The 24,703-nt window shown below is 41.1% G+C and overlaps 3 protein-coding genes across 3 annotated transcripts; 2 read left to right on the forward strand and 1 right to left on the reverse strand.

The window, feature by feature from the left end:
- Nucleotides 1-201: 201 nt before the first annotated feature.
- nanos3 (nanos homolog 3) lies at nt 202-2,007 on the forward strand. The gene has a single exon (XM_044028411.1). The coding sequence runs from the start codon at nt 450-452 to the stop codon at nt 1,266-1,268; it is 819 nt and encodes a 272-aa protein (XP_043884346.1). The 5' UTR covers nt 202-449; the 3' UTR covers nt 1,269-2,007.
- Nucleotides 2,008-2,127: 120 nt separating this feature from the next.
- On the reverse strand, nt 2,128-6,807 carry LOC122771078. Its single transcript, XM_044028407.1, has 7 exons — nt 6,786-6,807; nt 6,557-6,663; nt 5,631-6,451; nt 4,486-4,981; nt 3,911-4,044; nt 3,599-3,700; nt 2,128-2,400 (listed from the first exon to the last, which is right to left on the reverse strand). Exons 3-7 carry the CDS (start codon nt 6,416-6,418, stop codon nt 2,322-2,324), a joined length of 1,599 nt encoding a protein of 532 aa, XP_043884342.1. The 5' UTR covers nt 6,419-6,451; nt 6,557-6,663; nt 6,786-6,807; the 3' UTR covers nt 2,128-2,321.
- Nucleotides 6,808-7,186: 379 nt separating this feature from the next.
- On the forward strand, nt 7,187-22,799 carry cc2d1a (coiled-coil and C2 domain containing 1A). The gene is made up of 28 exons (XM_044028583.1): nt 7,187-7,350; nt 8,071-8,140; nt 8,235-8,367; nt 8,470-8,573; nt 8,937-9,182; nt 9,910-10,225; nt 10,387-10,496; nt 10,592-10,664; nt 11,065-11,172; nt 11,284-11,411; nt 12,354-12,426; nt 12,513-12,646; nt 13,504-13,573; nt 13,654-13,730; nt 13,903-13,998; nt 14,891-15,007; nt 15,143-15,201; nt 15,784-15,900; nt 16,336-16,409; nt 16,490-16,548; nt 16,682-16,833; nt 16,965-17,055; nt 17,140-17,295; nt 17,849-17,977; nt 18,517-18,643; nt 18,750-18,826; nt 18,918-18,965; nt 19,535-22,799. Exons 2-28 carry the CDS (start codon nt 8,084-8,086, stop codon nt 19,565-19,567), a joined length of 2,964 nt encoding a protein of 987 aa, XP_043884518.1. The 5' UTR covers nt 7,187-7,350; nt 8,071-8,083; the 3' UTR covers nt 19,568-22,799.
- Nucleotides 22,800-24,703: the final 1,904 nt, after the last annotated feature.

Consider the following 24,703-nt stretch of genomic DNA (forward strand, 5'->3'; position numbering starts at 1 on the left):
TGATGGAGAAACATCAAAGGTAACTGAATTGAGTTGGTGCTCTGTGGTCCATTGGTGCAAGTGACTGAGTGATGTGTGTGCACTTCTCATGTCTCTTTAGTGTATTGTTGTGCTGGACGCTGTCAATATTTGAACACTTACCTCCTTTTAAAGTAATGTTTTAAACAGTTGGATACAATAATTAGGTGGCGACAACTTTGAACAAGCGGTAGCTGTGCACGCGGAGATTAAACGTAATTGACTCCTGTGATTGGCTGCAGGCGCACTGAGGAGGGTGTCCGTCGTCAGTCACCATTTGTACTTAATTACCAATCAAAGCGTTGTTACGCGCACCCGGCGCCGTCTGTCTGCCGTCCTTTACGCCGTTATTACAGTCTCAACAGTTCGACTGCCTTGCTGAGGGTTAGACTCGTAGATAAGACGGAAAAGAAAGAGCTAGAGTGAACGGTATGGTTTGGGATCTTCATCACCTGCCGCGCGTCATGGAATCGGACAGCAAAAGTTTCCAGCCCTGGAGAGACTACATGGGACTATCCGACATCATCAGAGAGATCATGGCTGGGAACAACGCACCTGAACCCGCAACACCAGCACCCTCTGCCCTGCACTCAAACACGGATGATGTGTTTAAGACTGAGGTGTCTGTGCGCCTTGACGCAGTTGACCAAAGTGTTGTGGGAGCGGAGTGTGCGACCGGTCTCCTCCATGAATCACCACCTCCTGGCTCCTCTGCTCCTCGGCGCCTGTCTGGTGGTTTGAGGTTCGCGCCGAACTTCAGTCGTGTTGATTCAACAGGTGTGGATTATAAACAAGGGCATGAAGCCACGGGCTCCCGTGCTCTCCTCCATGAGTCACTACATCCTGGCTTCTTTGCTCCTCAGCGCCTGCCCGATGGTATGAGGCTCGCACCCAACTTCAGTCGTGCTGATTCAACAGATGTGGATTATAAACAAGGGCCTAAAGCCACGGGCTCCCGGGCCCCCAAAGACCGCATCAAGACGAGTCGTTTCAAACCACCGGAGCCCCCGGGGTTACCAGCGCTTCCTCCTGAGCGCATGTTCTGCAGCTTCTGCAAGCACAACGGAGAATCTGAGTTGGTGTACGGATCCCACTGGCTGAAGAACCAGGCTGGAGATGTCTTGTGTCCCTATCTGCGACAATACGTGTGTCCTCTCTGTGGAGCCACGGGAGCCAAAGTTCACACCAAGCGCTTCTGTCCAAAGGTGGACAGCGCGTACAGCTCCGTGTACGCCAAGTCCAGACGCTGAGCCAACAGGTGGCGAGTAACAATAAGACACTGCACAGAGGGCAGAATCATTTTAAGTGATGTTTTCCTTTAGTGGCACTAGAGTGTGTGTGTGTGTTCTGTTTTTGTGTGTGTGTTTTGGTTTGGTTTTCTTTTGCATGCTTTGGCACGTGTTGCTGTGAGGCCCTCTGTAGTGCTGGTTGTGGTTTGTTTTGCAGCTGGTCCCTTTTTGTTGATGCGGTATACTTTGACTGCCTCTGTTTGGAGTTGTTGGATTTTGAGCCCGAGGAGATTGAGGAATTTCAGAGAACGACTGCCAGATATTTTGTTTGGGAGGAGAAAAGAGGAAAAAAACAAAACCCACATCTCATGAGAAAATGTATGCATGTCTGTTTTTAAAACGTGGCCATGTGATGTCCAGTATATTTCCTGTCGATGCATTGAAGGATTTCAACACTAAATCATAACTTTATAAAAACCTACAGTCATCAGTAATAACTTCACTACCACGTGTACACATCATGTGACCATGTATGTCAGCATTTTAAATTTTTAATGTGAGTTCTTGTTCTGAGGTGTGCGTACTGTACATGCCTGTTTGAGGCATGCTATTTTATTTTGAATATTGTGCATGTGGCTTTTCAAAGAAAAAAAGCCGTTTCAGCTCTTTTCGATTTGTCAAATTTCTGTGAATATGTTTGTATGTCAAAAGTTATACATGTCTGATGTGACTAAAAATTCTGTGTTTGTATCCCTTTTCATTCATGTCTCCATTATTTTAAATATCTATGGCAACATTTAAACCGACCATGAAGGGGAGCTCTGCCTCTGGACAAAATCCCTAACATCGTACAACATTCATGTAAAAATACTCAGGTTACTGACTTGAACAATGGCAGGCTTTATTTGGAGAGAACCAGAACACTGAATGCATTAAACTAAACATTACAGCTGTCAGTGATAAATGAAAATAGAATGATAGTGAAAAATTTAAGCTCTGCATCAGGACACTCGTTCCTTTATAACCCATGAACTGTATGGTGTAATGCTAAGTTTGTGTACCTTGTTGAAATTCTCAGCCTAAAGAGCTTCTTGAAGTTTTATTGCCACGTCGTAGGTTCTCCAGCTCCCTGTGTGTGGCCATGACCTTGTGACTAGATGTCAAAAGAGAAGAATATCATTTAATACACTAACCTAAGTGCTGAACTATACTATTTTTAGAGTTAGTAATTTTTTTACACACACTAATTAGTGATAGTGAATTTGACCTCTACATTTCACGAATGTGCCGCCTTGCTCGATTGAAAAAGCACCGGTTATAAGCCCGATTTAAAGTTTCTTTGAAGGACGCAGGCATCGATCCCTCGCTACCATTTGAGCTAATCCCCGTCAAATTTAGTAAGCCCTGGATTCTGTACCAGATATGAAGTGATCATTACATAAGGGTACTCTGTTGCCTGTGGATTCCCATTGCCCTGTGTTCTGTGTTTCCTTTGAGTGCGTCTCTGACGATCTTTGGCATCTGGTAGAATGCTGTCTATTTTTTTCCTGTCCCTGACTGTTTTGGCATCACAGGGCACGGGACAGCTTATCTTCATTTTATGAATACAGCTGGTGGGTTACATATGTCTGAAATGTGTATGAAAAGTGTGTCTTCCTGCCAAAACTGTGATGTTTTGTTGCATGATGCGATGTTTCATCTTAGTACATCTTAATACCAAGTGGTCTCACAACTATAACGTTTTCTGATGTTGTTGGCGTGCAGTTTGAAAAAGCAGTCACGTTTAGATGCAAGACAATCGCAGTAATGAATGTGACCCGTCAAATCTGATTTGTAGGGAATTCGATTGGAACAATGTAGTTGGTAATCTGAACGTAGCAAGTGGAGGATAACTAAGTGACAGAGAGGGAAGCTACAATCCAAAATGAAACAAAATCCTCAAAAGTTAATTATTAAAAGAAGAATGCACCATGAATTGTTTCCCCATATTAATATTTAGAGGTACAGAAGATTTTTAGAGGCCAGTTTGCAAATTCTTCATCCTTATGGTATTTTAACCTGACGTGACATTCTTTAAATTTGTAACTGTGTTAATATAACTTGCAGGGCAATAAGCCTGACAGGGTGCAATGTTCCTTTAGAGGCCTTGCCAGAGGTGCCGAGCAGTCTACAGTTGAAAGAGCTGATTGCACACACCAGCCAATTAGAACACAGAGATGGACATTAAGAGCATAAAACTAACCAATGGTGTTCAAAGTCAAAGGTTCAACTGAGAATAGAGAGGAACAGGAATTGGAAGCAAAGACACAACATATACATAAAATGGAAAAGGAAAAGATTCAGCCACCCACTTTAGAGAGGAGAGTTCTCGGATTAGCCCACAGATCAGGTCTGTAGCATCTTTGAAGTCTGCAGAGTCGGGGGTTTTCTTACACTCCATTACGTCCTCCTCACTGGATGGAGCAGAGTAAAAAGAGATGAATGCATAAGAACAAAATTCTAATTCTAAATTTTTCATAGTTTTAGTCAATACTTTAAGAAGATCAACAACAATGATGTTCTATGCCACAAGTTGTCCTCTTGAAAATTTAACAAATGTTTATCCTAATTCAATGTATGCTAGTTGGAAGTTCTGTTTGTGAGCTTATTTACAGCTTCCTCACGTTAGAATAATTGTGTTGAGCTGTGAGTCCGACACGTCATCTAAGCATCCAGATCCAAACAGGTCAGGGGTGTCTCTCTTCTCAGTGTGCACCGTGTTTACAGTCGGTCGCCTGGGTGCCTCTTCGGGACAACACTGTGGTCAACAAAAATAAATCAACATTTTTTGTCAAGTTGAAATAATGATGCAACCTTCAGCCTACATTCACGTGTGCTCTTTTTGTCTTTGTTAAGGCTGTCAATGTCAGCATCTATCCATCTGTGAGACAACTATGCTTTTCTATCTTAATTAGCCTTAGTAATTTGCCCAAAACATATCTCACTTTGTATAAATGGTTCATGACTAACACCACATAATTATTTTCAAATTAATTGATTGAAAAAAAAAACCCAACAACAGCCCAATGTGAAACTACCAAACTACTTGATTTGTGTCATCAGTAGGTCAAAACTCAAAGATACTCAGCTTCTGCTCATCTGAATCAGAAAAGGTGAGGCTTGAAGCTTACAGGTTACAGTTGAGATCAATTATTATTATGTATTGTATATACATTTGATATAAGGCTCAGACGCTCACAATGTCTTTCCTTTTGGTGCCAGTAGGAGTCACTGCAGCGTCACATAGCTCAACTGAGCCACCGTTAACTCCACCTGCATGGGTGACTGTGAAAGAAGTTTCCTCTGACTCATCTCTTGTTTGGTTCACTCTGTGCACCATCAGAGAGACACTCTCACTGTCCTCCATCTTCCCAGATTCCTCATTTTGACTTGGATTAGTGATGGCAGCGCTACAGTCTGCATTTGTGAACTTCTCTTCTTCGTCTTTCCTCTGTTTCTCAGGTGTTTTGGTCATACTCTCAGTTGTACTTTGCCAGATTTCCAGTTGATCTCGATTCACCAGATTCTCCACCACTTCGTCCTGAGCAGGTGACTCTGACTTTGCCTCATCGGGTTGTTCTGGACCAGGCTTGGTACCTCCTTCAGCCTCACAGCTCTTTCCCTCTGAGCCTGGGTAACACACGTCACTGCTTCCATCTGAGGTTGTCACAGTGTTGTGGACTTCAGTCTCTGCCCTGTGTATAAAAACAATGTTATGGGCAAAGAAATAAATATTGTAATATAGTGTATTTTTCTTTTTTCAATAATTACAATTAAATCCAAACATACATTGTTAACAAAGTAATGAGTACAGACGATGACTTACCATGGGCTAAGAGAGGTTTGCAAGGAAGAAATTATCAATCACCTTATTTTATAATTTCCAATTTTTCAAATTGAAATGAACTTGAATGAATGTAAAACCTGACGTGTAAAGCACTTTGAGTGGTCAACAAGCTGCCCCATTAACATTTACTTTGGATTCCTCTAGAGCTGCAACTAACAATTATTAATTGATTCATCGTTTGGTCCATAAAATGTCAGAAAACCTTAAAAAATGTTGATTGGTGTTCGTCAAACCTGGAGATGATGATGTTCTCAAATGTGTTGTTTTGTCCACAAACCAAAATTATTCACTTTTAATGATTTCTTTGTTATCCAGAGCAAAGAAATTAACAAAATATTCACATTTAAGAAGCTTAAACGATCAGAAATCTTGTTTCAATCATGAAAAAAGATTCAAACTGATTAATCGATTATCAAAATAGTTGTCAATTAATTTAGTAATCGATTATTAATCGATGAATTGTTTCAGCTCTAGATTCCTCACAGTATGATTCTTACCTGTCATTATTTCCACTGTGACTGGACTGAGAGTTGATCTCTGCCACACCCTGCTCTGTGACACAGTCTTCTGAAATGGGTGAAGTCGAGGGAGGAATGAAGACTGAAGATGTAAACTCTTCCTGAGCCACATCATCTGAGATGTTTTTAGAAATCTCCTTTTCTACGCTCTCTGCTCCACTCTGCCCAATTAAAAGCTTTCGTGTTTGTAAGAAAAGACTCCGTTCCTTCTCTGTCAAACCACACATGCCCATCCTTCGCTTTTTTCTGGCTGGTAACCCCACTGCTGTCTCCTTTGTGATTTCCTTGCCATCAGCCACGTAGGTGTTGCATGGCTCTTCTTTGTTTTCATAGTTTCTCTCCATATTACACTGAGAGTCTTCTGTTACACCCGGTTGCTCCAGCCAAGTCATTGTAGAGGATCCATCGCCCTCTTCAGATACTGGCAAGAGGACTTTGAGTTGATTAGTGCATGTTTGGAATGGTGATCTGATATCTTCTTCCTGAGGTGATTCCTTCTTCATTCCACTCTTGCTGGTCTCATTATCAGTATGCACTCTGCAGCCCTCTAGGTCGGAAGCAATACTCACCCAAGTGACAGTAGGGACGTCTTGTTCCTCAAAATCTTTAATTGACACATGTTTTAAGGACTTACTTGTTTCTTCTGTATGTTTTTCTTCTGTTGATTCATTTTGTTTGGTGATACAAGACTGTACTTCTACCTGATCCTGTTGATTAGACATCAGGGGACATTCCCGTATAGGTGACTGTGGACACTGCAGTAGCATGGCAACCACTTTTGTAGTATTTTCTTTCGTATCCTGCCATTGTTTTTTTTTTAAAAAATAAAATAAAATGGCTTGTCAATCATATTTCCTTGATACAGTGAGTGATGTGGGTTATTTGATTTCAGTCATTTAAACTACCTGTAGATGGAGATAAGCCTGAACACCGTCAGTCTGGGGAATTTCTTCACTTGGACATTCCCTCTTCTTTGACCTGAGCAACCGAGTCTGGGGTTGAGCTAAGCCGTCTTAAAACAGAAAGACTCTTCAGAGACTTTGATGGGGAATCATTGCAGCTGACTATCACTCAACGTATACTTGTGCCAAATTGAATTAGTTAACTTTGCAAAGCTATAGATGATCTATTTACCAGTTTTCTCTTTCTCTTTCGCCATTTCCTCTTCCTAAAGAACAGATAAAACGTTAATTTAATGAAGGGTAATGTAATGTAATATTAGCTTAAGGCTTATTATAATTATTCCTTATTTCTTTTAACGTTAGCAAGCTAACATCAAAGAAACTACACACAGTTAAGTTAAACAGCAGATATATGGCTGCTGGGGCTATAAATAATTAATTAATACTGACTGAATTACTTTTCAGGAACTGTTGAATAAAATAACTTGGATGTGTAGTTTTCCTGCGCACGTTACAAAACTACAACCCACCTGAGCTGTCGATTTCGTTGACGTAACGCTTTGCGAAGGTTTACGTCAAGAATGAGTGTGTGTCGTCTCGCCGTAAAGTGGGAAGGTGCGTTGCCATTGGAGACGCAATATAGGAAGTAAGTTCCCCAACCTGTCGTCTGTGTTGACAGCTCGAGCTGGACATTTACAATACACACCTGGTTACATACGTTCACCGTATCGTTCTATTTTTGTTTCTGAGTGATATTCTACAACAAATACAACCTCGACTGGCAGTGAGCTGACGAGGTGAGTTAAATAAGCTTGTCTGCACACTCATAAGATATGACAACTGTGTTGTGGGTTGTTTTAGCTGTTAGCTTCCGTGCGCGGTGACGCTACCTTGATACAAATCGCTTGAAACTTGAGACGAAATGGCACGAAAGTCGCCGAGTCAAACCGTGGACACTGTCGGTTAATCAACTGCATTTTGACGCCGATCGGTGACAACACTAAAACATCTACCTCTTCAATGGCTTATCAGAGTTGATCACCCTTACAGTGTTTTTTTCCGCTCTCGCATAATTATGATCTATTCATATTCAGTTTCATATTCGTTGTTTAAATCGCTGTTCTACATTAAAACACGAGCGGATACAGAGTCAAAACAAGAATAACTGAATTATTAACTTGTTTATATCTGCCTAAGAACTCAACACATTGGAATCCATGTGTTCTGAACTCCACCTAAAGCATTGATTTACCCTTTTTAAAAGGTGACAAACCATTGCAATTCAGTAGTTATATTGTGCCAAGAACACATCTGTGCCTTTTCATAATATTTATAGTTCTGCAACTAATGATTATTTTTCATTATCTATAAGTCTGTCTGTTATTTGTCAGAAAATGTTGAAAATCATTGATTGGTGTTTCCCAAACTGCTAAATGTTTTCAATATTATGCTTGATCAGTCTATCTTCTCTCTCTCTTTCTCTCTCATTAATCTATCCTCCTTTTTAAAATTTCTAGGTAGCAAGAATCCATGAGTCGCAGTCGAAACCCCCCTGCCCGGGGCCAAGGGGCAGCTCGAGCTAAACAGGTAACACATATCATGATTGAAAAGGAGATGTGGGAATGATTTTTACTGTTTACATTTATACAACAGCTCTCTCTCTCCTGTGTCTGTGCTCCAGATGGGGCTGCTCCTTGACCTGTCCCCGGACGGAGGGATGGATGACGATGGGAATGACGAGGAGCTGGAGGCGGAGCTGCTGAATCTGATGGGGGGAGGAGGGAGGTCACAGGGGAAGAAAAGTGAAGGTCGAGGTGAGAAAGTAAATCATCTCTTTGCTAGTGGAACCCACATTGGTCTCACCCACATGCCAGTGTGTGTATTGTTTAATAATGAATGGCTTTGTCTTTGTTCAGCCCCCGTTCACATGGATGAAATAGCGCGAATGGCAGCTATTTGCATGAAAGACGTAGACGACGAAGATTTGGATGATGAAGAATTGGATGACGAAGACTTGCTGGTAATACACCCCCCAATATGCACCCCACCATACCCTTTTTTTCTAAATTTGATTCTGTTAGTCCGTGAATTTATAACTTTTGTAAAAAACCTTAAATGCTATTTACTGGTCCCCGATTCTCAGGTGTGAGGATTAGCTGCTTTAGCTGCAACCATAACAATTTGGGGCTCAAGAAAAGTTTAACTCACTGTTTTCTTACTTCACAGGCAATTAAATACAAGAATCAGTAACAAAGAGATTGTCAGTTGCAAAGATAATCTCATATTCCACCTCACCATAACATTGTCAAGTTAAGATCTTGAATAGTTTTCATTGTCATAGTTTACAATTCATTTACACACATTTCTGTGCCTTTTTGCACAGGCAGAATTGAATGACGTTTTGGAGGATGATGAGGAGCAAGCCCCTGCTCCCACTCTTCCTAGCACCTCACTGGCTGCTCCTAAAGTGAGCATCACATCCCACTCTGCTCCTCCAGCTGTTCCCAGTGGTGCAACTGGGATGGAGGCCCGTCTATTGGAGCGTATTGAAATGTACAAGACTGCCATTTCTAATGCCAAGGCTGCAGGAGAGACCAGCAAAGTTCGCAGATACGACCGTGGATATAAGGTAAAATGGAGACGGAGCGTGGAGATTGAATTTTGCCTAAGTACAAATTGATTCTCATACTTGGTGTCCATTTAAGTATTTTTGACACTTCTAAAGATGCATTTTTAATACAAATGTAAGATGTAAAGAAATATGTTCAATTTCTGCATTAAAATGTCGATACTAATGTTATATTCTTCTATTATGTTCTCACATTAGCTAAAACTTTTCCAACACTCTTTATATTCAAGGTAACAGATATTTTATTTTGGTCACCTCATCATCACCATGACATCATCTGCTTGACCTGTCTCTATTTGGAAATGACCACTGAGGCTTTACAGAACAGGCGACAACATTCACAATTTACACACACATGAAGGTCACATAGTCTCTTACAACTCTCATTTGTGTTACACAGTACTAGCTGCACTGGCTGCATGACCTCTGTGTCTGCTGTATTCCACATAGCAAATGCACAACCACTGTATGTGACAGCGATAGAAAAACCACTATCAGAAATCAGTGCCAGGATAAGGAGGGAAACATTCGATACTCCTAGTTTTGGTACTACGAGCTCATTCATATTTGCTGCAATCTCTCCCCAAACAACAGTTCACATGATTCCATGCTTTTCCCTTTGTTATTGTTTCAACTGAAACAAATCTAGCAGCAGAAATTAGATACTGTTTGTCTGTCTATTATATTGAAAACCTATGTTAACCATTTCTGTTTTCTTAAAACCCAGACATTACAGTCCATGTTGACATCTGTCAAGAAAGGAAAATCAGTTAATGAGGAAGAGATGCCTCCTCCAGTTGCCATTGGGGGAAAAGCTGCTGCCGCAGAAGAGACTGAATCTGTTAAAGAACGAGAACTGCCTGAACCAGCGCTGATGCCTTCTCCACCCATCAATCAGAAACCTCTGAGAGAGGCTCCGCCAACAGCCCCCAATACTAAGCCGATGCTTCTTACCCCGCCCCAAAAGCCTGTTGCTGCCATTACCCCAGAAACACCTGCGATCTCTCCACTCACTCCTAGCCAACCTGATACGCAGCACTCTGGTAAACACACATCAAATACAGAGAACTTTGGATATATCAGCTGCGTATTGAATGTAGGGCACATTTATGTTATATGACATGACGTTTTAGGTTGTAATCATCATTATCCAAAACAACAAAAAGCCTCACAGCTAATGTCTTTCTGCCTTCTCTCAATCCAGAGTTGAAACAGGTCGTGTTGACCAGACAGAGGGAATACAAGATGGCTGCCATAAACGCCAAACAGAGTGGAGACATCGACCAGGCCAAACAGCTCTACATTACTGCCAAAGTAACTTAGACAGTTTTATTTTCCCGAAGTGTTTAGTTTACCCATAAGACTTGTGAGTCAAAGTTGATCATGTGAGTTGACCATCGTCTCTGCAGAAGCTGGACTTGCTGGTCGAGGCACTGGACAGTGATGAACCGGTAGATCTCGGCTCTCTACCTCCTCCTCCTGGTTAGTGTAATCTCTTAAAAAGGAAATATCTAACCTTAGGTTTCTTAGACTTTTGTATTGATTAGGACTCCATAGAAACCTTATTTGTCTTACAGAAGAAGTAGGCGCCCTAAAGTGGTAACCCAATAAACCAACACTGATTGTAAAAAATCATTTTATATCTATTTATATAGATTTATAAATATTAATCAAGCTACGGGGGCACAGTCTAATCCATTTCTTGGGTCTTCGGTTGAGTGTACAGTATGTCTCACATCTACACTGTATTTGTACTCAAATATTTTGCATTTGACACACATGCACATGCTTCACCTTATCCAATACTGTTGGACACATCGTTTTGTTCAACAAATGACACTGTCATGGTACTGATCTCACACTGATGTCTGATCATCTGCAGGAGAAGTATTAGCTGAACACTGTGCACCTCCTCCCACTCAGTCTTCCACCAAGTCTGCTGCTCCTGCTGCTCCTGCTGCTCCTGGATCCACCAATGTGGCCCCTACAGGTGAGACTCCAATCCCTCTGACTGAAGGGTTTCTTTGTTGAAAGCGAAACTAAAAGGGAACATTTGAATCTAAAAATGCAATCATGATCCACTCTCTCTCTCTCTGTAAAGACCTGCCTGTTCCCAGCAGTGTGGCAGAAGCCCTGCAGCAGAGGATGGACATCTACAAATCAGCAGCAGATGGCGCTAAGAACAAAGGAGATGATCGTAAAGCTCGCATGCACCAGCGCATTGTCAAGGTATTCACCCTGCACTTGAAAAATACATGTCAATAAAGTATTACAAAAAATCTATATTGCGTACATACAGCTGGAACAAAATCAAAATAAGGGGTTAGATTAACTGAAAAGCATCGGATGCATGGTATGTTGTAAATTTGGCTCTATGCTGCAGTGCTTGATTTATATCCACAAATAACTGGTGTGACTCACTCTGACTGGAAATACACTCTGTCTCCGTCACTGTAACTAGTGCTGTTGCTGATTTTTTTTCCCCACCAGAAATACCTGCAATGTAGTTTGTGTTGTTTTCTAAGGATTGCTGAAAAGTTGTGAAGTTGATTCGACTTGGAGCATTGGGCAAAGGAATAAACAAAAACACAGAGACAATACCATTCAATTCAAAATGCGATGTGTTGCTTTTGTCGGAGTGAAAGCAAACTGATGACATTGATTTTCCACGTGAGAGAGTTATGCTTTGGTACTTTGTGAGAAATTGAGAGAATAGAATGGAATAGAACTTAACTAAATTTTCTCTGTTCTCAACCATTGGACATATACGGTACATTTTCATGTTTAAGATCAATAAATACCAAACAAAATAACTAAAGAATCTCATTGCTGTGCTATCCGTGTTGTCATACGTACAATATCCAGCCCACACTGTCATTTACATTTGTCTATAGTTTTTTTACAGTTCTTGGATTATTTGTAACCACTCACTCAACAAAGCAGGCTACTTTATTTCCGTGTTTTCTCAAACAGTGTCCCGGTCCTTCATTGACCTCAGCTGTTAACTGTAGCAGGGCTTTATTGGGGTCAGACTCGCATCTATTTAATATTACCTATGTTTTAGGTAGGGAGATTACATGTCCTAATAGCAAGAAGATGCATGCGCCAGTTATTACACAACAATAATAAGAACGGGATCAATCTTCCTCTTCTTCTCCTCCTTTTCAATAGCAATACCAGGATTCCATCAAAGCTCATAAAGCTGGGCGACCTGTCAACTTGTCTGATCTACCCGTGCCACCAGGTAAGTCTGAATCCAGACGTGTGTGAGGATTTGCTTCTCGCATGCACTGTACAGTGAACTTGTGTGTATTCACTCTTCTTCTTTAGGCTGTCCACCACTTCAGGGCACAGAGGGGGGTCAACAGAACTTCCTAGGTGTCCTGGAAACGGCTATGAAAATAGCTAATCAGGATCCAGATGCAGAGGATGATGAAGAGGAGGGTCCACCACAGGCCGCCAAAGTAAATGGATTAATACCAATTTGTCAAAGTGATATTGGTCAGCCACGTATTGTCTGCACGGTCGTGGTGGGTCATTCAATGGAACATAGGACATAGAACATTCCCTCTGAATATGGAGTTTAAATTTGACAAGTGACAACTCTAGCCTTTATTGGCCACATTAGAGCTACTTACTGATATTTACAACTGAAAAAAAAAATCCTAGAGCTATGTAAAGAAAATTGTCGCACAGGGGAAGTAAACTAAACTTATTATGGTCTAAACTAAAACCCCAGGGCTTCATCAAGAGCCTAAGGTGATAATGTCTGTGGATCTGAGGGTAAACTACTAAAGATATGGCCTGAAATTTATCCTGTCATACTGTCTCTAAATTGGTTCATAATCTGAAAAATTATGGAATTAATACTAATAATAAACCCCTGGAAACCTACATGTGACTTTGTGCCGAGAACCTTTTAGGGGCATTTAACATCTTGTGTGTTTAAAATGAATGAGTGTTGCACTGCACATGTTAAGTGATGTAATATGTTGGATATTACATCACTTAACATTAACTGTGCTTGAAGTAAAATATATTACTTATTTATATCATTCTACACTAGAGCTGAAAGAATTACTCGATTCATCGATGTAATGTGTATTTAATTAATCGTCAACTGAAGCTTTTTTCATGATTAAAACTAAAAAGATTTCTGAAGCTTCTTAAATGTGAATATTTTCTTCGTTTTTGCTCCATATAACAATGAAATCATCAAAACTCAACATCACACAATTCACCATTACGGGGGATCAAAAATCCCATCTTATCTTGCATTTGTCTGGTCATCATGTTCACGTCATGTTTTCCTTGTGTGTAGCCTGCTGTACGCCCATCCGCCCAGAAAGCTAAGTCTCCAGCTCCACAGGCCCCTAAACTGGGACCTAAAGGTGTGTTGGTGCACAGGGACAAATATGTAGTTTTATACATACAGCCTGTTTCAACTTTCATGTCCTCACCATCTTTATAGCCCAGCAGCAAGTGGATTTCCTGTTGCTACGGCGACAGGCGTTTTTGCGTGCAGCACTGCGCTCCAAACAGATGAAGGTAAAACTGTGGACTTCTTTTCAAATCATCGTTCTTGTTTGTTTTGGGTTTTTATTTTTTTTCTGGCTGTAGCCAGACTCTGTGCTGTCTCCTGTCTTTCTGTAGATGTCTCTACCACAGCTGCTTGTTGTTCCATTGAACTAACCTTGCTTTGATTCATCTGGGTTGTTAGGACATGACGGGAGCCGCGCAGCACCTCAGGCATGCCAAAGGACTGGAGCCTATGATAACTGCTGCCAAGTCCGGCCTACCTGTTGATGTCACCAAGGTTTTGATAGAGTATATTCTCATGTGTGAATTAATGACATGAACAAGAATATACATAGAAATGTTGTGTGTTATGTGTGTGCGTGTTTGTCGCAGGAACAACTGAACGTGTGAGGTGTATGAACAGGAAATGTGATTAAAAATAGAGACTGAGGGATGAAAGAGGAGGTGAAATCAAAACACCTTGCACTCATCATGGTCTCACCTTCTCTGCGTGTTTGCGTGTGTATGTGTATGAGTCTATCTGCATATTTTTAGCATCACTCCACTATTTCATATCTTACAAATTATCCCATGTGCCATTATTTAATTTGGCTTCTCTTTCTTTTATAAAAACAAAGCCCTTTGACTCTACGGTATGCCACACTGTAATATAACAATATTGTGCTGGTGCCTCTGTTTGTTTTTCTGCATGTAGGTCAGAAGGGTATCACAGATATTCATAATTTCCAGTGGACAGATGAGCAGCTAGGAAATGCCAGTTGATGAGATTTTGTTTTCCGAGCAGAAGGGGTTCTCAGAATCTGCAGAATGCCACACGGTTGGTGTAGTGGGTTAGCACACTTGCCTTTGCAGCAAGAAGACCCGGGTGCGAGCCTTTCTGCATGGAGTTTGCATGTTCTCCCGAGTGTGCATGGGTATTCTCCCGGTTTCCTCCCTTGGTCCAAAAACATGCAATTTAGGGATTAGTTAAACTGGTCACTCTAAATTGACCGTAGGTGTGAATGTGAGAGTGAATGGTTGTCTGTCTCTATATGTGGCCCTGCGATGGACTGGCAAACTGTCAGCTGAGACCCTTCCGTGGAGGATAAAGCGCTATAAATTGGGTTAGTTAGAGACCTATCTAGCCATAGAAGTTGGCGTTTGATTGTTTTTTTCTTCCTTCCTGAAAGATTCCCAATGCCCCAGAGGAGGACTACTCATTTTCTCGCTCCCGCACCTCCCCTCACTCCTCTCGCTCCAGTGAACAGTACCATGGCCTTATGGATCTTTTACGAAAACAACACGAGGTCAGGGGCTTCATGTTTTGTAAATGTCTTAAGTTTGAAATAAATGAGCAGGTTATACTGATATTAATACAGTATAATAAAATGTTTTGCAGCTGTGTATTTTTTTTAATTGATAGTTTTATTCTCGCTCTACAGAAATGCCTGGGCTTCTCTCAGCAGTTCTCACGCATGGGCAGTGTAGCTGAGGCTCTGAAGTAAGTGACAGTTCTCATTTGCTTGCTTGTATGTGTTATTGTTATCCGGTATTTTATCTGCAGTCATGGACTTTATTTTGCTCCGAATTTAATCAAATACAAGTGAAACTCAATGAACAGTTTTATTTACTTTTTGTCATCATCACAGACGGACAACACAAAAGCGACACAATAAATTACAGATGCAGTCAAAAACCTAGATCGCATCAGTTTCTGTTCTAATACATTTTTTTAAGTGCGTTCCATCTCTGTGGCAACACAGAGACTGTGATTGTTTTCTTCATAAAGTCACTCTGCATATTTCTCACTTTATATATCAGCAGATACAGATGTGAAAACACACACACACACACACACACTTTAGTTACATTTCTTTTCCACAGTTGGCTGTGGACCACTGATTATCTTTATTGAACTATGATTGATGTCTATGCTGAGACCAAATTCTATTCATTTGTCTGTATCGATGAGCAAGGCCGCCACCCATGGCCTCATGGAAAGGGAACTCTGCCAAATCAAACATGTGGATCACTGAGCAGGTGATCTGCTATGGTGACTGCTATTTTTTGTGTCTCTCACCAGGTTTGAGAAACTAGCTGAGGAGTGTATGAAGAACATAGAGATACTGAAGAACGCCTACGCCAAAGGCCATCCAGTCCCCAAGTGTCGCACAGAGGAGAGGACCTTCAGCTCTGTCAAGTCAGCACCAAACTATGATAAAAATGTGTTGTATGCATGACGCGTAACTTTGAGCCATTGTCCGTCCCTGCTGCCTGATGGATGGATGAAAGGTGGACACAATCGTTCTCGACCCTGGTGTTTCCTATGACACCAGATTTTTGAAGCATGAAGTGAAATGTTGTGGCAACTGTTGGATGGCTGGACATGTGGTGACGCCAGTATCGGGTAGATTTTTAATTTTTACCTTAAGCTCAGAAATAGCTGTAGCCAAATGCTTTCCCTGACAAGAGCAGCAGATGACTCACTGTGAATTGGCTTCAGTATCGTGTACCGAGTTTACAGCATGGTGACTCTGGATGTGAGTCATTCAGCAGTGTTGAACTCTCATTGGCGTTGACTGTTTGTCACTCAGGAGGAAGACATTTTAACGGTTTTAAATGTTCTTTTGTGTAGGACCAATTCCAACCTGACAGCCAATGAACTGATGCTGTACATAATCAGAGGTATCAACCTGCCACCTCCCTCAGGTAGATGAGTCTTTGAACTAAGCACGCAGTGTCAGATGGTGCTGCGCACGTGTGCTCACACTTACTGTTACTGCCTTCAGGTGTCTCCGCTAACGATCTGGATGCAAGTGTGAAATTTGAGTTCCCTTTCCCCAGTGCGGTAAGACTCTTTCACGCTGAATGAAGACTAGGATTGTAAACTGTGGCAGTAATTATAAATGTGTCTGAAGAGATTATGGATTGTTTTGCTCTATTTACATTTTTACAGTTCCTCTGTGTGTGTGTGTGTGTAGGAGGAGGCTCAGCGGGACAGAACCAGCACAGTAAAGGACACCAGCAGCCCAGAGTTCAAAGAACAATTCAAACTCAACATCAACCGTAACCATCGAGGCTTTAAACGAGTTGTCCAGTCGAAAGGCATCAAGTTTGAAATCATCCACAAAGGGTAGAAACCACGAAACCGCTTTGAGCCGACTTAGCCTCACAATTTCCTGTTTATCTGCGTCGTCTATGTTGTCATTTCTTTTTGCTTTTCTTGTACCTTCACGAGATGTGTTCTCTGCATGGTTTTTACAGAGGCTTGTTTAAGTCAGACAAAGTCGTGGGTACAGCTCAGCTGAAGCTAGAGGCTCTGGAAAACCACTGTGAAATTAGAGAGATCATAGATGTAAGTATCAGTACCGTAAAAACACAAAAGCATATAGCACGTGCCTGGTCTGCCTCCGCCTGATCATGTGGACGCTTTTCATAGGTGATGGATGGACGTAAATCCACCGGTGGAAAGTTGGAGGTGAGGGTGAAGCTCAGAGAGCCTTTGTCGGGACTCGATCTCCAGCCAGTTACAGAGAAGTGGTTGGTTCTTGATCCCGTCTCCTCCCTTTCTCCTCCAGAGAAACAAAAGGAACGTGTAAGTAGGGTTTTGTTGCTCAACCGGATTATCATTTCATACATATTTTTGATATTACACTTTACACTATGCTGGAGAGCTTCATGTATCAATCGTAGTTCAATAGAAACAGACTAGGATTGTAAACTGTGGCAGTAATTATAAATGTGTCTGTCTTTTTCTGTCGAGATGCTTAATAGCTGCAGGTCACACCATCAAATCGGTGTAGACAAACATTGATGTCAGACTTGCAGCATGTTTTCATTTTATGTTTCCTCACTTTATGAAATTGAAATACCAAAGAAAATATTCTGTCCACAAACTGTTGCACTCAACAGTTTTGATTGTAAACACACATTAATTCACATCCTCTATTCTAGGTGACATTAAGCTTTGACTTATGACTGCAGGACTGTACCCACCCTGTAATCAGGATGTGAGCGGCATTGCTTTGCATATTACTATATGCGATGATTTCATTCAGTGACACCTTGTGTGAGGCCTGTAAATGTAGAGGTAAGAAAACATTTTAACAAACAAATTTAATTCACCCATATGTGTTTGATTAAATCAGGCTCCATCTCCTCGGTCTAAACCCAGACATGAAGTGAGTAGAAACAGTCATCCCAACAGCCCTGATCCACAGTACAAACTCCACAGCTTCAGCCTCCTCAACTATGACAGGGAGCGGCTGGAGAGAAAGGTATTTGTGTGTTGTTTATGTGCAGTATGTACCATTGTAGGAAATTAGAGGGGGCCTGCTACAAAATGCCCTTGAAATATCTGTGTCATTTAGATGTTTAAATGACCAGTTAGGCACCTCTAGAACACACATAGTCTTAAAATGAATCACAACTTTGACTCAACAAAACATTAGAAGACGAAGCCTGAAGATGTGACCTATAAACACACACACCTAGGGTGTCCATATAAGGAGTTCCCACGACAATTCAGAATAGAGCACTGAGGGTTACAGTTGTGGTTTACAACTTGGCATTTGATTTCATTTTAAGAGGTCTTAAACAAGGTCTTAAGAATACTCAAATTTGAGTTAGAGAACCCTGGCAGTGCCAGGTATCTCCTAATATTTGATAAGAATTGCCCTGAAAATGATCCAAATAGCCCTTGGTCATTTCCTGCTCTGGTATGTGCACTTTAAACCTATCTGCAACATCCGATTCTCTCACTTTCACAATAGTCAAAGGTGTGTAGGCCTTGTCAGTTAACACGAGTGTCTTCCAGATCACAGAGTACAGGAAGAATCGACGGGATCCCCCGTCTGACCTCATCCATCAACACAAAGAGATCACTCACAGACTCCAGTGGCAGAAGGCACAGCTGGAGCGAGCGTCTCCCGCTCTGCTGACAGGTGACACACACACACACATTCAAACACTCAATACTGTATATATACGCCACTGCGTCCTCAACTATCTTGTGTAAGTCCAACATCTATGTCCCTCTCATATCCCCAGAATATGAAAACGTGCTGCGGCGTTTCGCCCAAGGACTTGGTGACTCTGTGAAGAAATACTCCAGCCAAGGCAACAGAGTGGGTGCACGGGAGCGTTTGTGTGTGTGTGTGTGTGTGTGAGAGAGAGAGAAGATTGTGTCGTGTATAAAATTGTCATTCTTTTTTACAGGATGCTGCCAAAGATGCACTGGGCAGGTTCAAGATGGTAGAGAATGAGGTAAAGAACACCAACATTTAAGAAAAGGGTGTGATCATCTTTTTTTTAGGGCTGTCAACTTTAATGCCTTAATCACGATTAACTAAGAGCCGACATTAATGCGTCACTGTTTAATAGCATCCAGAACAGAGACGCCACATGAGAGCTACTCTGTTCTGGACTGGAGGAGAGACAAATGAGTAAATAAATAAATGAACTGCAGCTCTGCTGAGAGATGGTGAGAACTAATTCTGCTGGTCCTAGAAAGCAACTGACCTGGAACTCCTGCATTGCACTTCTTTTGATTTGAAATAGTCCAATCAATCTAAAAGTCAAGTTCAGAAAGTAGCTTTCTTTGCCTTACTTTGATTTCTCATCGCGACTCACTGGCATAAGTTGCTTTGCATCGTGAATACGGACTCAAACATGTGATTAAATAAAAAAAAGAATCACAATAAGCTATTGAACTATTGAATTGCCATTAAGAATAAATAGATGGTTAGACAGCCCTTCTTTTTATGTATGCATATATACACCGTACAGTGTTAAGACTTCTCTCTCTTATACTTGTTTCTTTTCCTCTGCTTTAGCTGGATTCTCTGAAAAGGAAACGCATGGCATAGGAAGAGGAAAGGGAGAGTGGAGACTTGGCCGGAGCACTGTCCTTTGTTTTCCTCTCTCTCTCTCTCTCTCTCTCTCTCGCCGTCTCTCTGCCTGTCTCATACAGTACACATTCATATACAAACACTACAGTACGGTATTTAAGGCATATCTTTTGCTGCTCATGTCCTTGACAACTTGCATGAACCAACCGGCGAATTCTGTCAGCTGCTCACATAACGTTGTGTCTTTTGCCGTTACATGAGATTTTAATCTGTAACTACAAAGGGACCAAAATGAAAGCAAGCATTAGGATGGGTTAAAGAGATAATCAGAGACATTTATTTGCACTTAAACAAGAAGAACACTCCAGGCAACTGCTGCGGTATAGAAGAAAAGCTTTATTGACCGTAATTCTGTTAATTAATTTTTGTATTTCCTTATTACTTTTTAGAATTTTTGGTTAAGATACCAGTTGTTGGACTTCCTATTTCACATTTGACACCAGCGCAAAGAGTCTTTTGGGGTCGATCTGTGACCAATAAACGTGTATGCGTGTATGCTTGATCTGAAGTGTGTGGAACTAAATAGAATGAGGGTTTTATTTCACCCCTTTTTCCCATATTTTATGTGTGTAATGAGCTTAATCTCATCTGTCTGCTCTAGTGTCCCCAGATTAGAGTAATCTGCTCCGTTTGGAGGGGTGTGATATGGGAATAAAAAAGAGAAACGGCTTTGGCCTACAACCCATAATGACGGATTAGCGCGTGTGTCACCAAGGAGACGACTCGATCAGACGTAAAGTCGCCTTTGGTGCTGTGGGGGGGGTTAACAGCGTGCCGTGATTGTGGTAGAAGCTTAGTCCTGCTAAAGAAGTGCTTCTTCTACTTTAGCTGTTTCTTCCTCATCTTCACCTTTTTTTTTCTTCACACTAATTCATTGCATTTATTCAGAGATTATTATGTGTTGATTTATACGTTGCTCCTCCTGTATTTTCGTTGAACTCGGAACGCAATATTAAGTCCATTGTGCTGCTGATTTTGAAATAATTAGCAGCTGGTGTGTCAGTATTCTCCACAGACTTAAGTGTTTGCAGTTTACAAAAACAGATCCTGTTCCACTGAGCTTTCCTGTGGCAGCACAGTGGATTCTGAATTGTCTGCCCACACAAGGACAGTGTCTATCAGTAAGGCTGGGCTAGTTTCTATTTCTGTCCCTGTCATCTTTGTTATTCCTCTCCACCTGTCACCTTATTTGTGACGGTAAAGTCAAACGGGATCTGGTGAAACTTTGTAAGATTTAGATTCTCACTGACAAAGGCACACTGCTTGGAATCGATTGTTTACCATAGAACAGTAGATAAAGCAAAGATGTTTAGGGTTGTCTGCGCTTTTTGGTGCCGAGGACAGGTGATTCATAGCCTGGTGTTTGTCATCCTGCTAACCTGACATTGTGTTGAATGTTTATTTTTGACTCTGCTTTGGGATGGATGAGGGCTTATATTCCTGTTGGCCTTAATCTACCCAATTTCTCTCTTAATTAGTAAATAATCCTGGTTAAAGTTGACCTGGCTCTCCTGTAATTTGTCTGAATCTCCCTCGATGTATATTTTTTATATGTAAGCATGCACCTCTGATTAAAATGGCAAAACTCTTAGTGTAGGCTGACACTTTAGACCAATTTTTAAGCATCTCCTGTAGAAGTCATGTACATACACTTTCAAAGAATGCCTCACAGTTTCAGACGTGTGAAGGAAGTTCTCTCCTCCTGTCACCCGCTGGAGTCCATATGCTGCTGGTCGGCCTTTCGGTCATTATAGTTACGGTGGTTACGTTAGCCTGGTTCCTAGATGATTAGATGATTGTCGGTTCTTATTCCAGTTTGCCCAGTTTGCTCTGGGGGGTTTTCAGCTTCCTCCATCAGTCCAAAAACTGTGATTTGAGACTGTAAACTGACTGTAGGCATGCCGGCCAATGTCTGCTTGGTTTGGCTTTAGCTCCCCCTGTGACCCTGAGTGGTATAGATGTATGCACTCACCTGCCACTTTATGAGGTACAGAAATTGCTGTCTGCAAACCTTGGTGTTTGTTTGTGAGCGGTTCATTGAGTGACTACTACGAGTTAGTATTGCATGTCGAGCATTATGAACCAGCCGTTCACCTTTGACCTCTGGCATCAACAACAACATTTTCTGTGCAGATATCTGTGTCTTACTGGTTATTTTTTTCTTCTTTAAGAACACACTCTAGAGAACCCTGAGAGATGGCTGTGTGTGGAAAATCACAGTGGAATGACAGATTCTGAAAAACTCAGTATTTGCATTGATCATCAGTTGAACAGGTGTATCTAATAAAGTGGCCAGTGAGTGTAGATTCCAAAGATTAGCATCGAATACTAACTTTTAACTCTGCCTGCCTAGCACTTATTTTTATTACTGATTATTCCCTGATTGTTAATGGTCAGAAAAATGTCTCATAAATACATAGTAACTCCATTTGTATGATCCTAACAATAAACTGTGGCTTAATGAATGAAATAAATAGTGGAAGTGAGCATATGCAGTAGCTCGGTGAGTTTTAGCATTAGCATTAGCAGCACATTGAACTGCAGCTACAGTACACAGTGCCCCGGTTTGTATAAACCAATCGTTTTTAACCCTCACTTCACTCCAAACACTCAAGCTCCTGCAGCCCACTCCTGAAGTGACCTTGTGACCTCTGAGGTTGTCCTGTTGTCATGGCAACAAGCTCATCAGCATTCAGTTGCGGTACCTGGATGGTCAGGACCCAGGCAGAGGGACATGTTGTTGGTTTGTCCCGCTGGTGACTCCCCAGCCCTTTCTTGCATTTATGCAACACACTCCTCCCTCTCTCTCTCTCTCTCCCTCTCTCTTCCATTAAGTTTGTACTGTAAACTGACCACACTCCATTTACAAAAGAAGAAAAAAGAAAGTTCATCTTTCTGTCATTATCCGCTCCAGTTTATGTTTTTCATACGGGCTTGGGGAAGATGCTATCGTTGAACCTGCAACATATACATATATATATTTTTAATCTGTTAACTCATATAAGGGCAATCAATATAAAAGTGATGTAAATATACAGCATCATTATGCACTGTCTCTTTTTAAGCGTGAGTCATAATGATTTGTGTGGCTCAAAAATGGGAATGTATAAACGCCTGATTATTTAGGCTTTAGGATCTTATACAGTATACGAGGTTGGTGTTGACATAAATAAAATGGTATCAGCTCTGAGTTTGTGTCATCATTGAAGTGTAAAACCATAACGGATGGTTCTTGTGCTTGATACCGTTTTATGTTTACTAATTTTATGAGCTTGTAAACCAGTTTGTTTGTTTTTATTGTGTGTCATTCCCAGAGAAGATAGGTCATGGTAGAGTCTTTTTCTTGAGTTTCCTCTGGCCTTTTGCTCAAGACTCAAGTACATACAGTATGTTTGGAATAACATAACAAAACAAAAGGAGGTTACAATTCATTTATTAAACATATCTTGGCACATTCAAAACAAGGCAATCAGAGATGGCAGACAAGCAACAAGGTGACCCACAAGCCTCTGTGGGTCACCTGAGAGCCAGGCACACTCTACTATTGTGTGGCTGTTGAACTTCACAGTTGTTGTTATGTGTTTGCTTGTTTATTCTTTTTGGGAGAGAGTTCAGGACAGCATTGTTGGTGGCTGATAGTTGGTGAGTTGCATCCACAAAATATTCCCCTTGGAAGCCTGAGTAGTTCAGTTGGTAGAGCATCAGACTTTTAATCTTTGGGTCCAGGGTTCAAATCCCTGTTCAGGTGGAACTACACTTCTTCACAGAGAAAACAATACAGTACTGTCTCATGTCATGCAACTTATGTCTCACATGTTCTGCAGTTATCTTGAAAAAAGGTCAAGGTGGCTTTCCATATCAAATGTATGAGAAACACTGGGCAAAAAAACAGTATAGAGAATTAAGATGATATCTCACCCTTGGCTATAAAATATGGCTTTAAATCAGGGGAGTCCAAACTACATCCCTCAGTGATTGCAGTGTTGTACGGCCAACAGCATCGGTTGCCAGGAACAAAAAATTTGAAACCAGTATCCTGGCTTCGAAACTCACCTGTGACAGACAGCTATATGCACTCATCTCATATTATGTTATTTGACTCCAGATGTGGAAAGAAAGGCATTTTTTCTTTTAATGTTCTCCCTCCTGCGTGGCTTAGATAAAAATTAATTTAATTATCATTAAAAATGATAATTGTGACAATGAAAATGACATTTTTATAAAACAGTGCATTTTTTATGTAAATGTTACTGCGGTGCTCCCAAAAACAGGTTCACAGTAGAGTTCCAATAAAAGAAACCGTTGCGAACAAAGGGAAAGGCCCCCACTTCGTAATAATATAATAAGTTTGGGTTACTGTGAGTAAAAAGTTGAGCCAAGGCTTTAAACGGTAGCTAAAATATGTTTTGTACCTAGTGCCTGAATATGTTGTGGGGCATATGGTAATAGGTAATAAATAACTATAAAGATAGTAATAATCAGGGGGAAATAAAAGGTTTTAATCAAGGCACGGGTGTCTTGTTTGCAGTAATTAATGATTGATTGTAGATATACACACAAAAGGAAAGGCCACTATCATAAAAGTTAAAACTGCAGCTAAAATATTGGTAAATAGACACAGAGCCTGCTGTTGTTGTCGGTAATAATAAATAAAATAAATGCAGGAATAATGAAGGGGGACATAAATATGTATAGTCATTTAATAAGTAAATAATTTATATGATGTATGTACACGCACGAGAGGGAGAGTAAAGTCAAGTAAAATGTAGATAAAAATAGAAATCCTTTGCTTGAAGCATAGGTTATTATCAGTAATAACAAATGTAGTGGTAATAAAGGCTATGGATTTGTTGTTTTGCAGTGAATAACTGTGATTTATTCACACTCTCACATGCACTCAGTAATTGGGTAAATGGGAGGGGAAAAAGTAAAGTCTAGACATAAAGCAGGAGCAAAAACCTCATCAAATAAATCTAGTCATATTTTGTATGCAGAGCCTGCTTTTGTTGGGGGAAGCTTGTGGTGCTGGTGTTATGCTAATAACGTATTTAATGTGAGCAGAGGGGGATGGTGCACACACACACACACACACAC

The sequence above is a fragment of the Solea senegalensis genome, linkage group LG6 (assembly GCF_019176455.1).
Source record: "Solea senegalensis isolate Sse05_10M linkage group LG6, IFAPA_SoseM_1, whole genome shotgun sequence".
Lineage (NCBI taxonomy): Eukaryota > Metazoa > Chordata > Actinopteri > Pleuronectiformes > Soleidae > Solea > Solea senegalensis.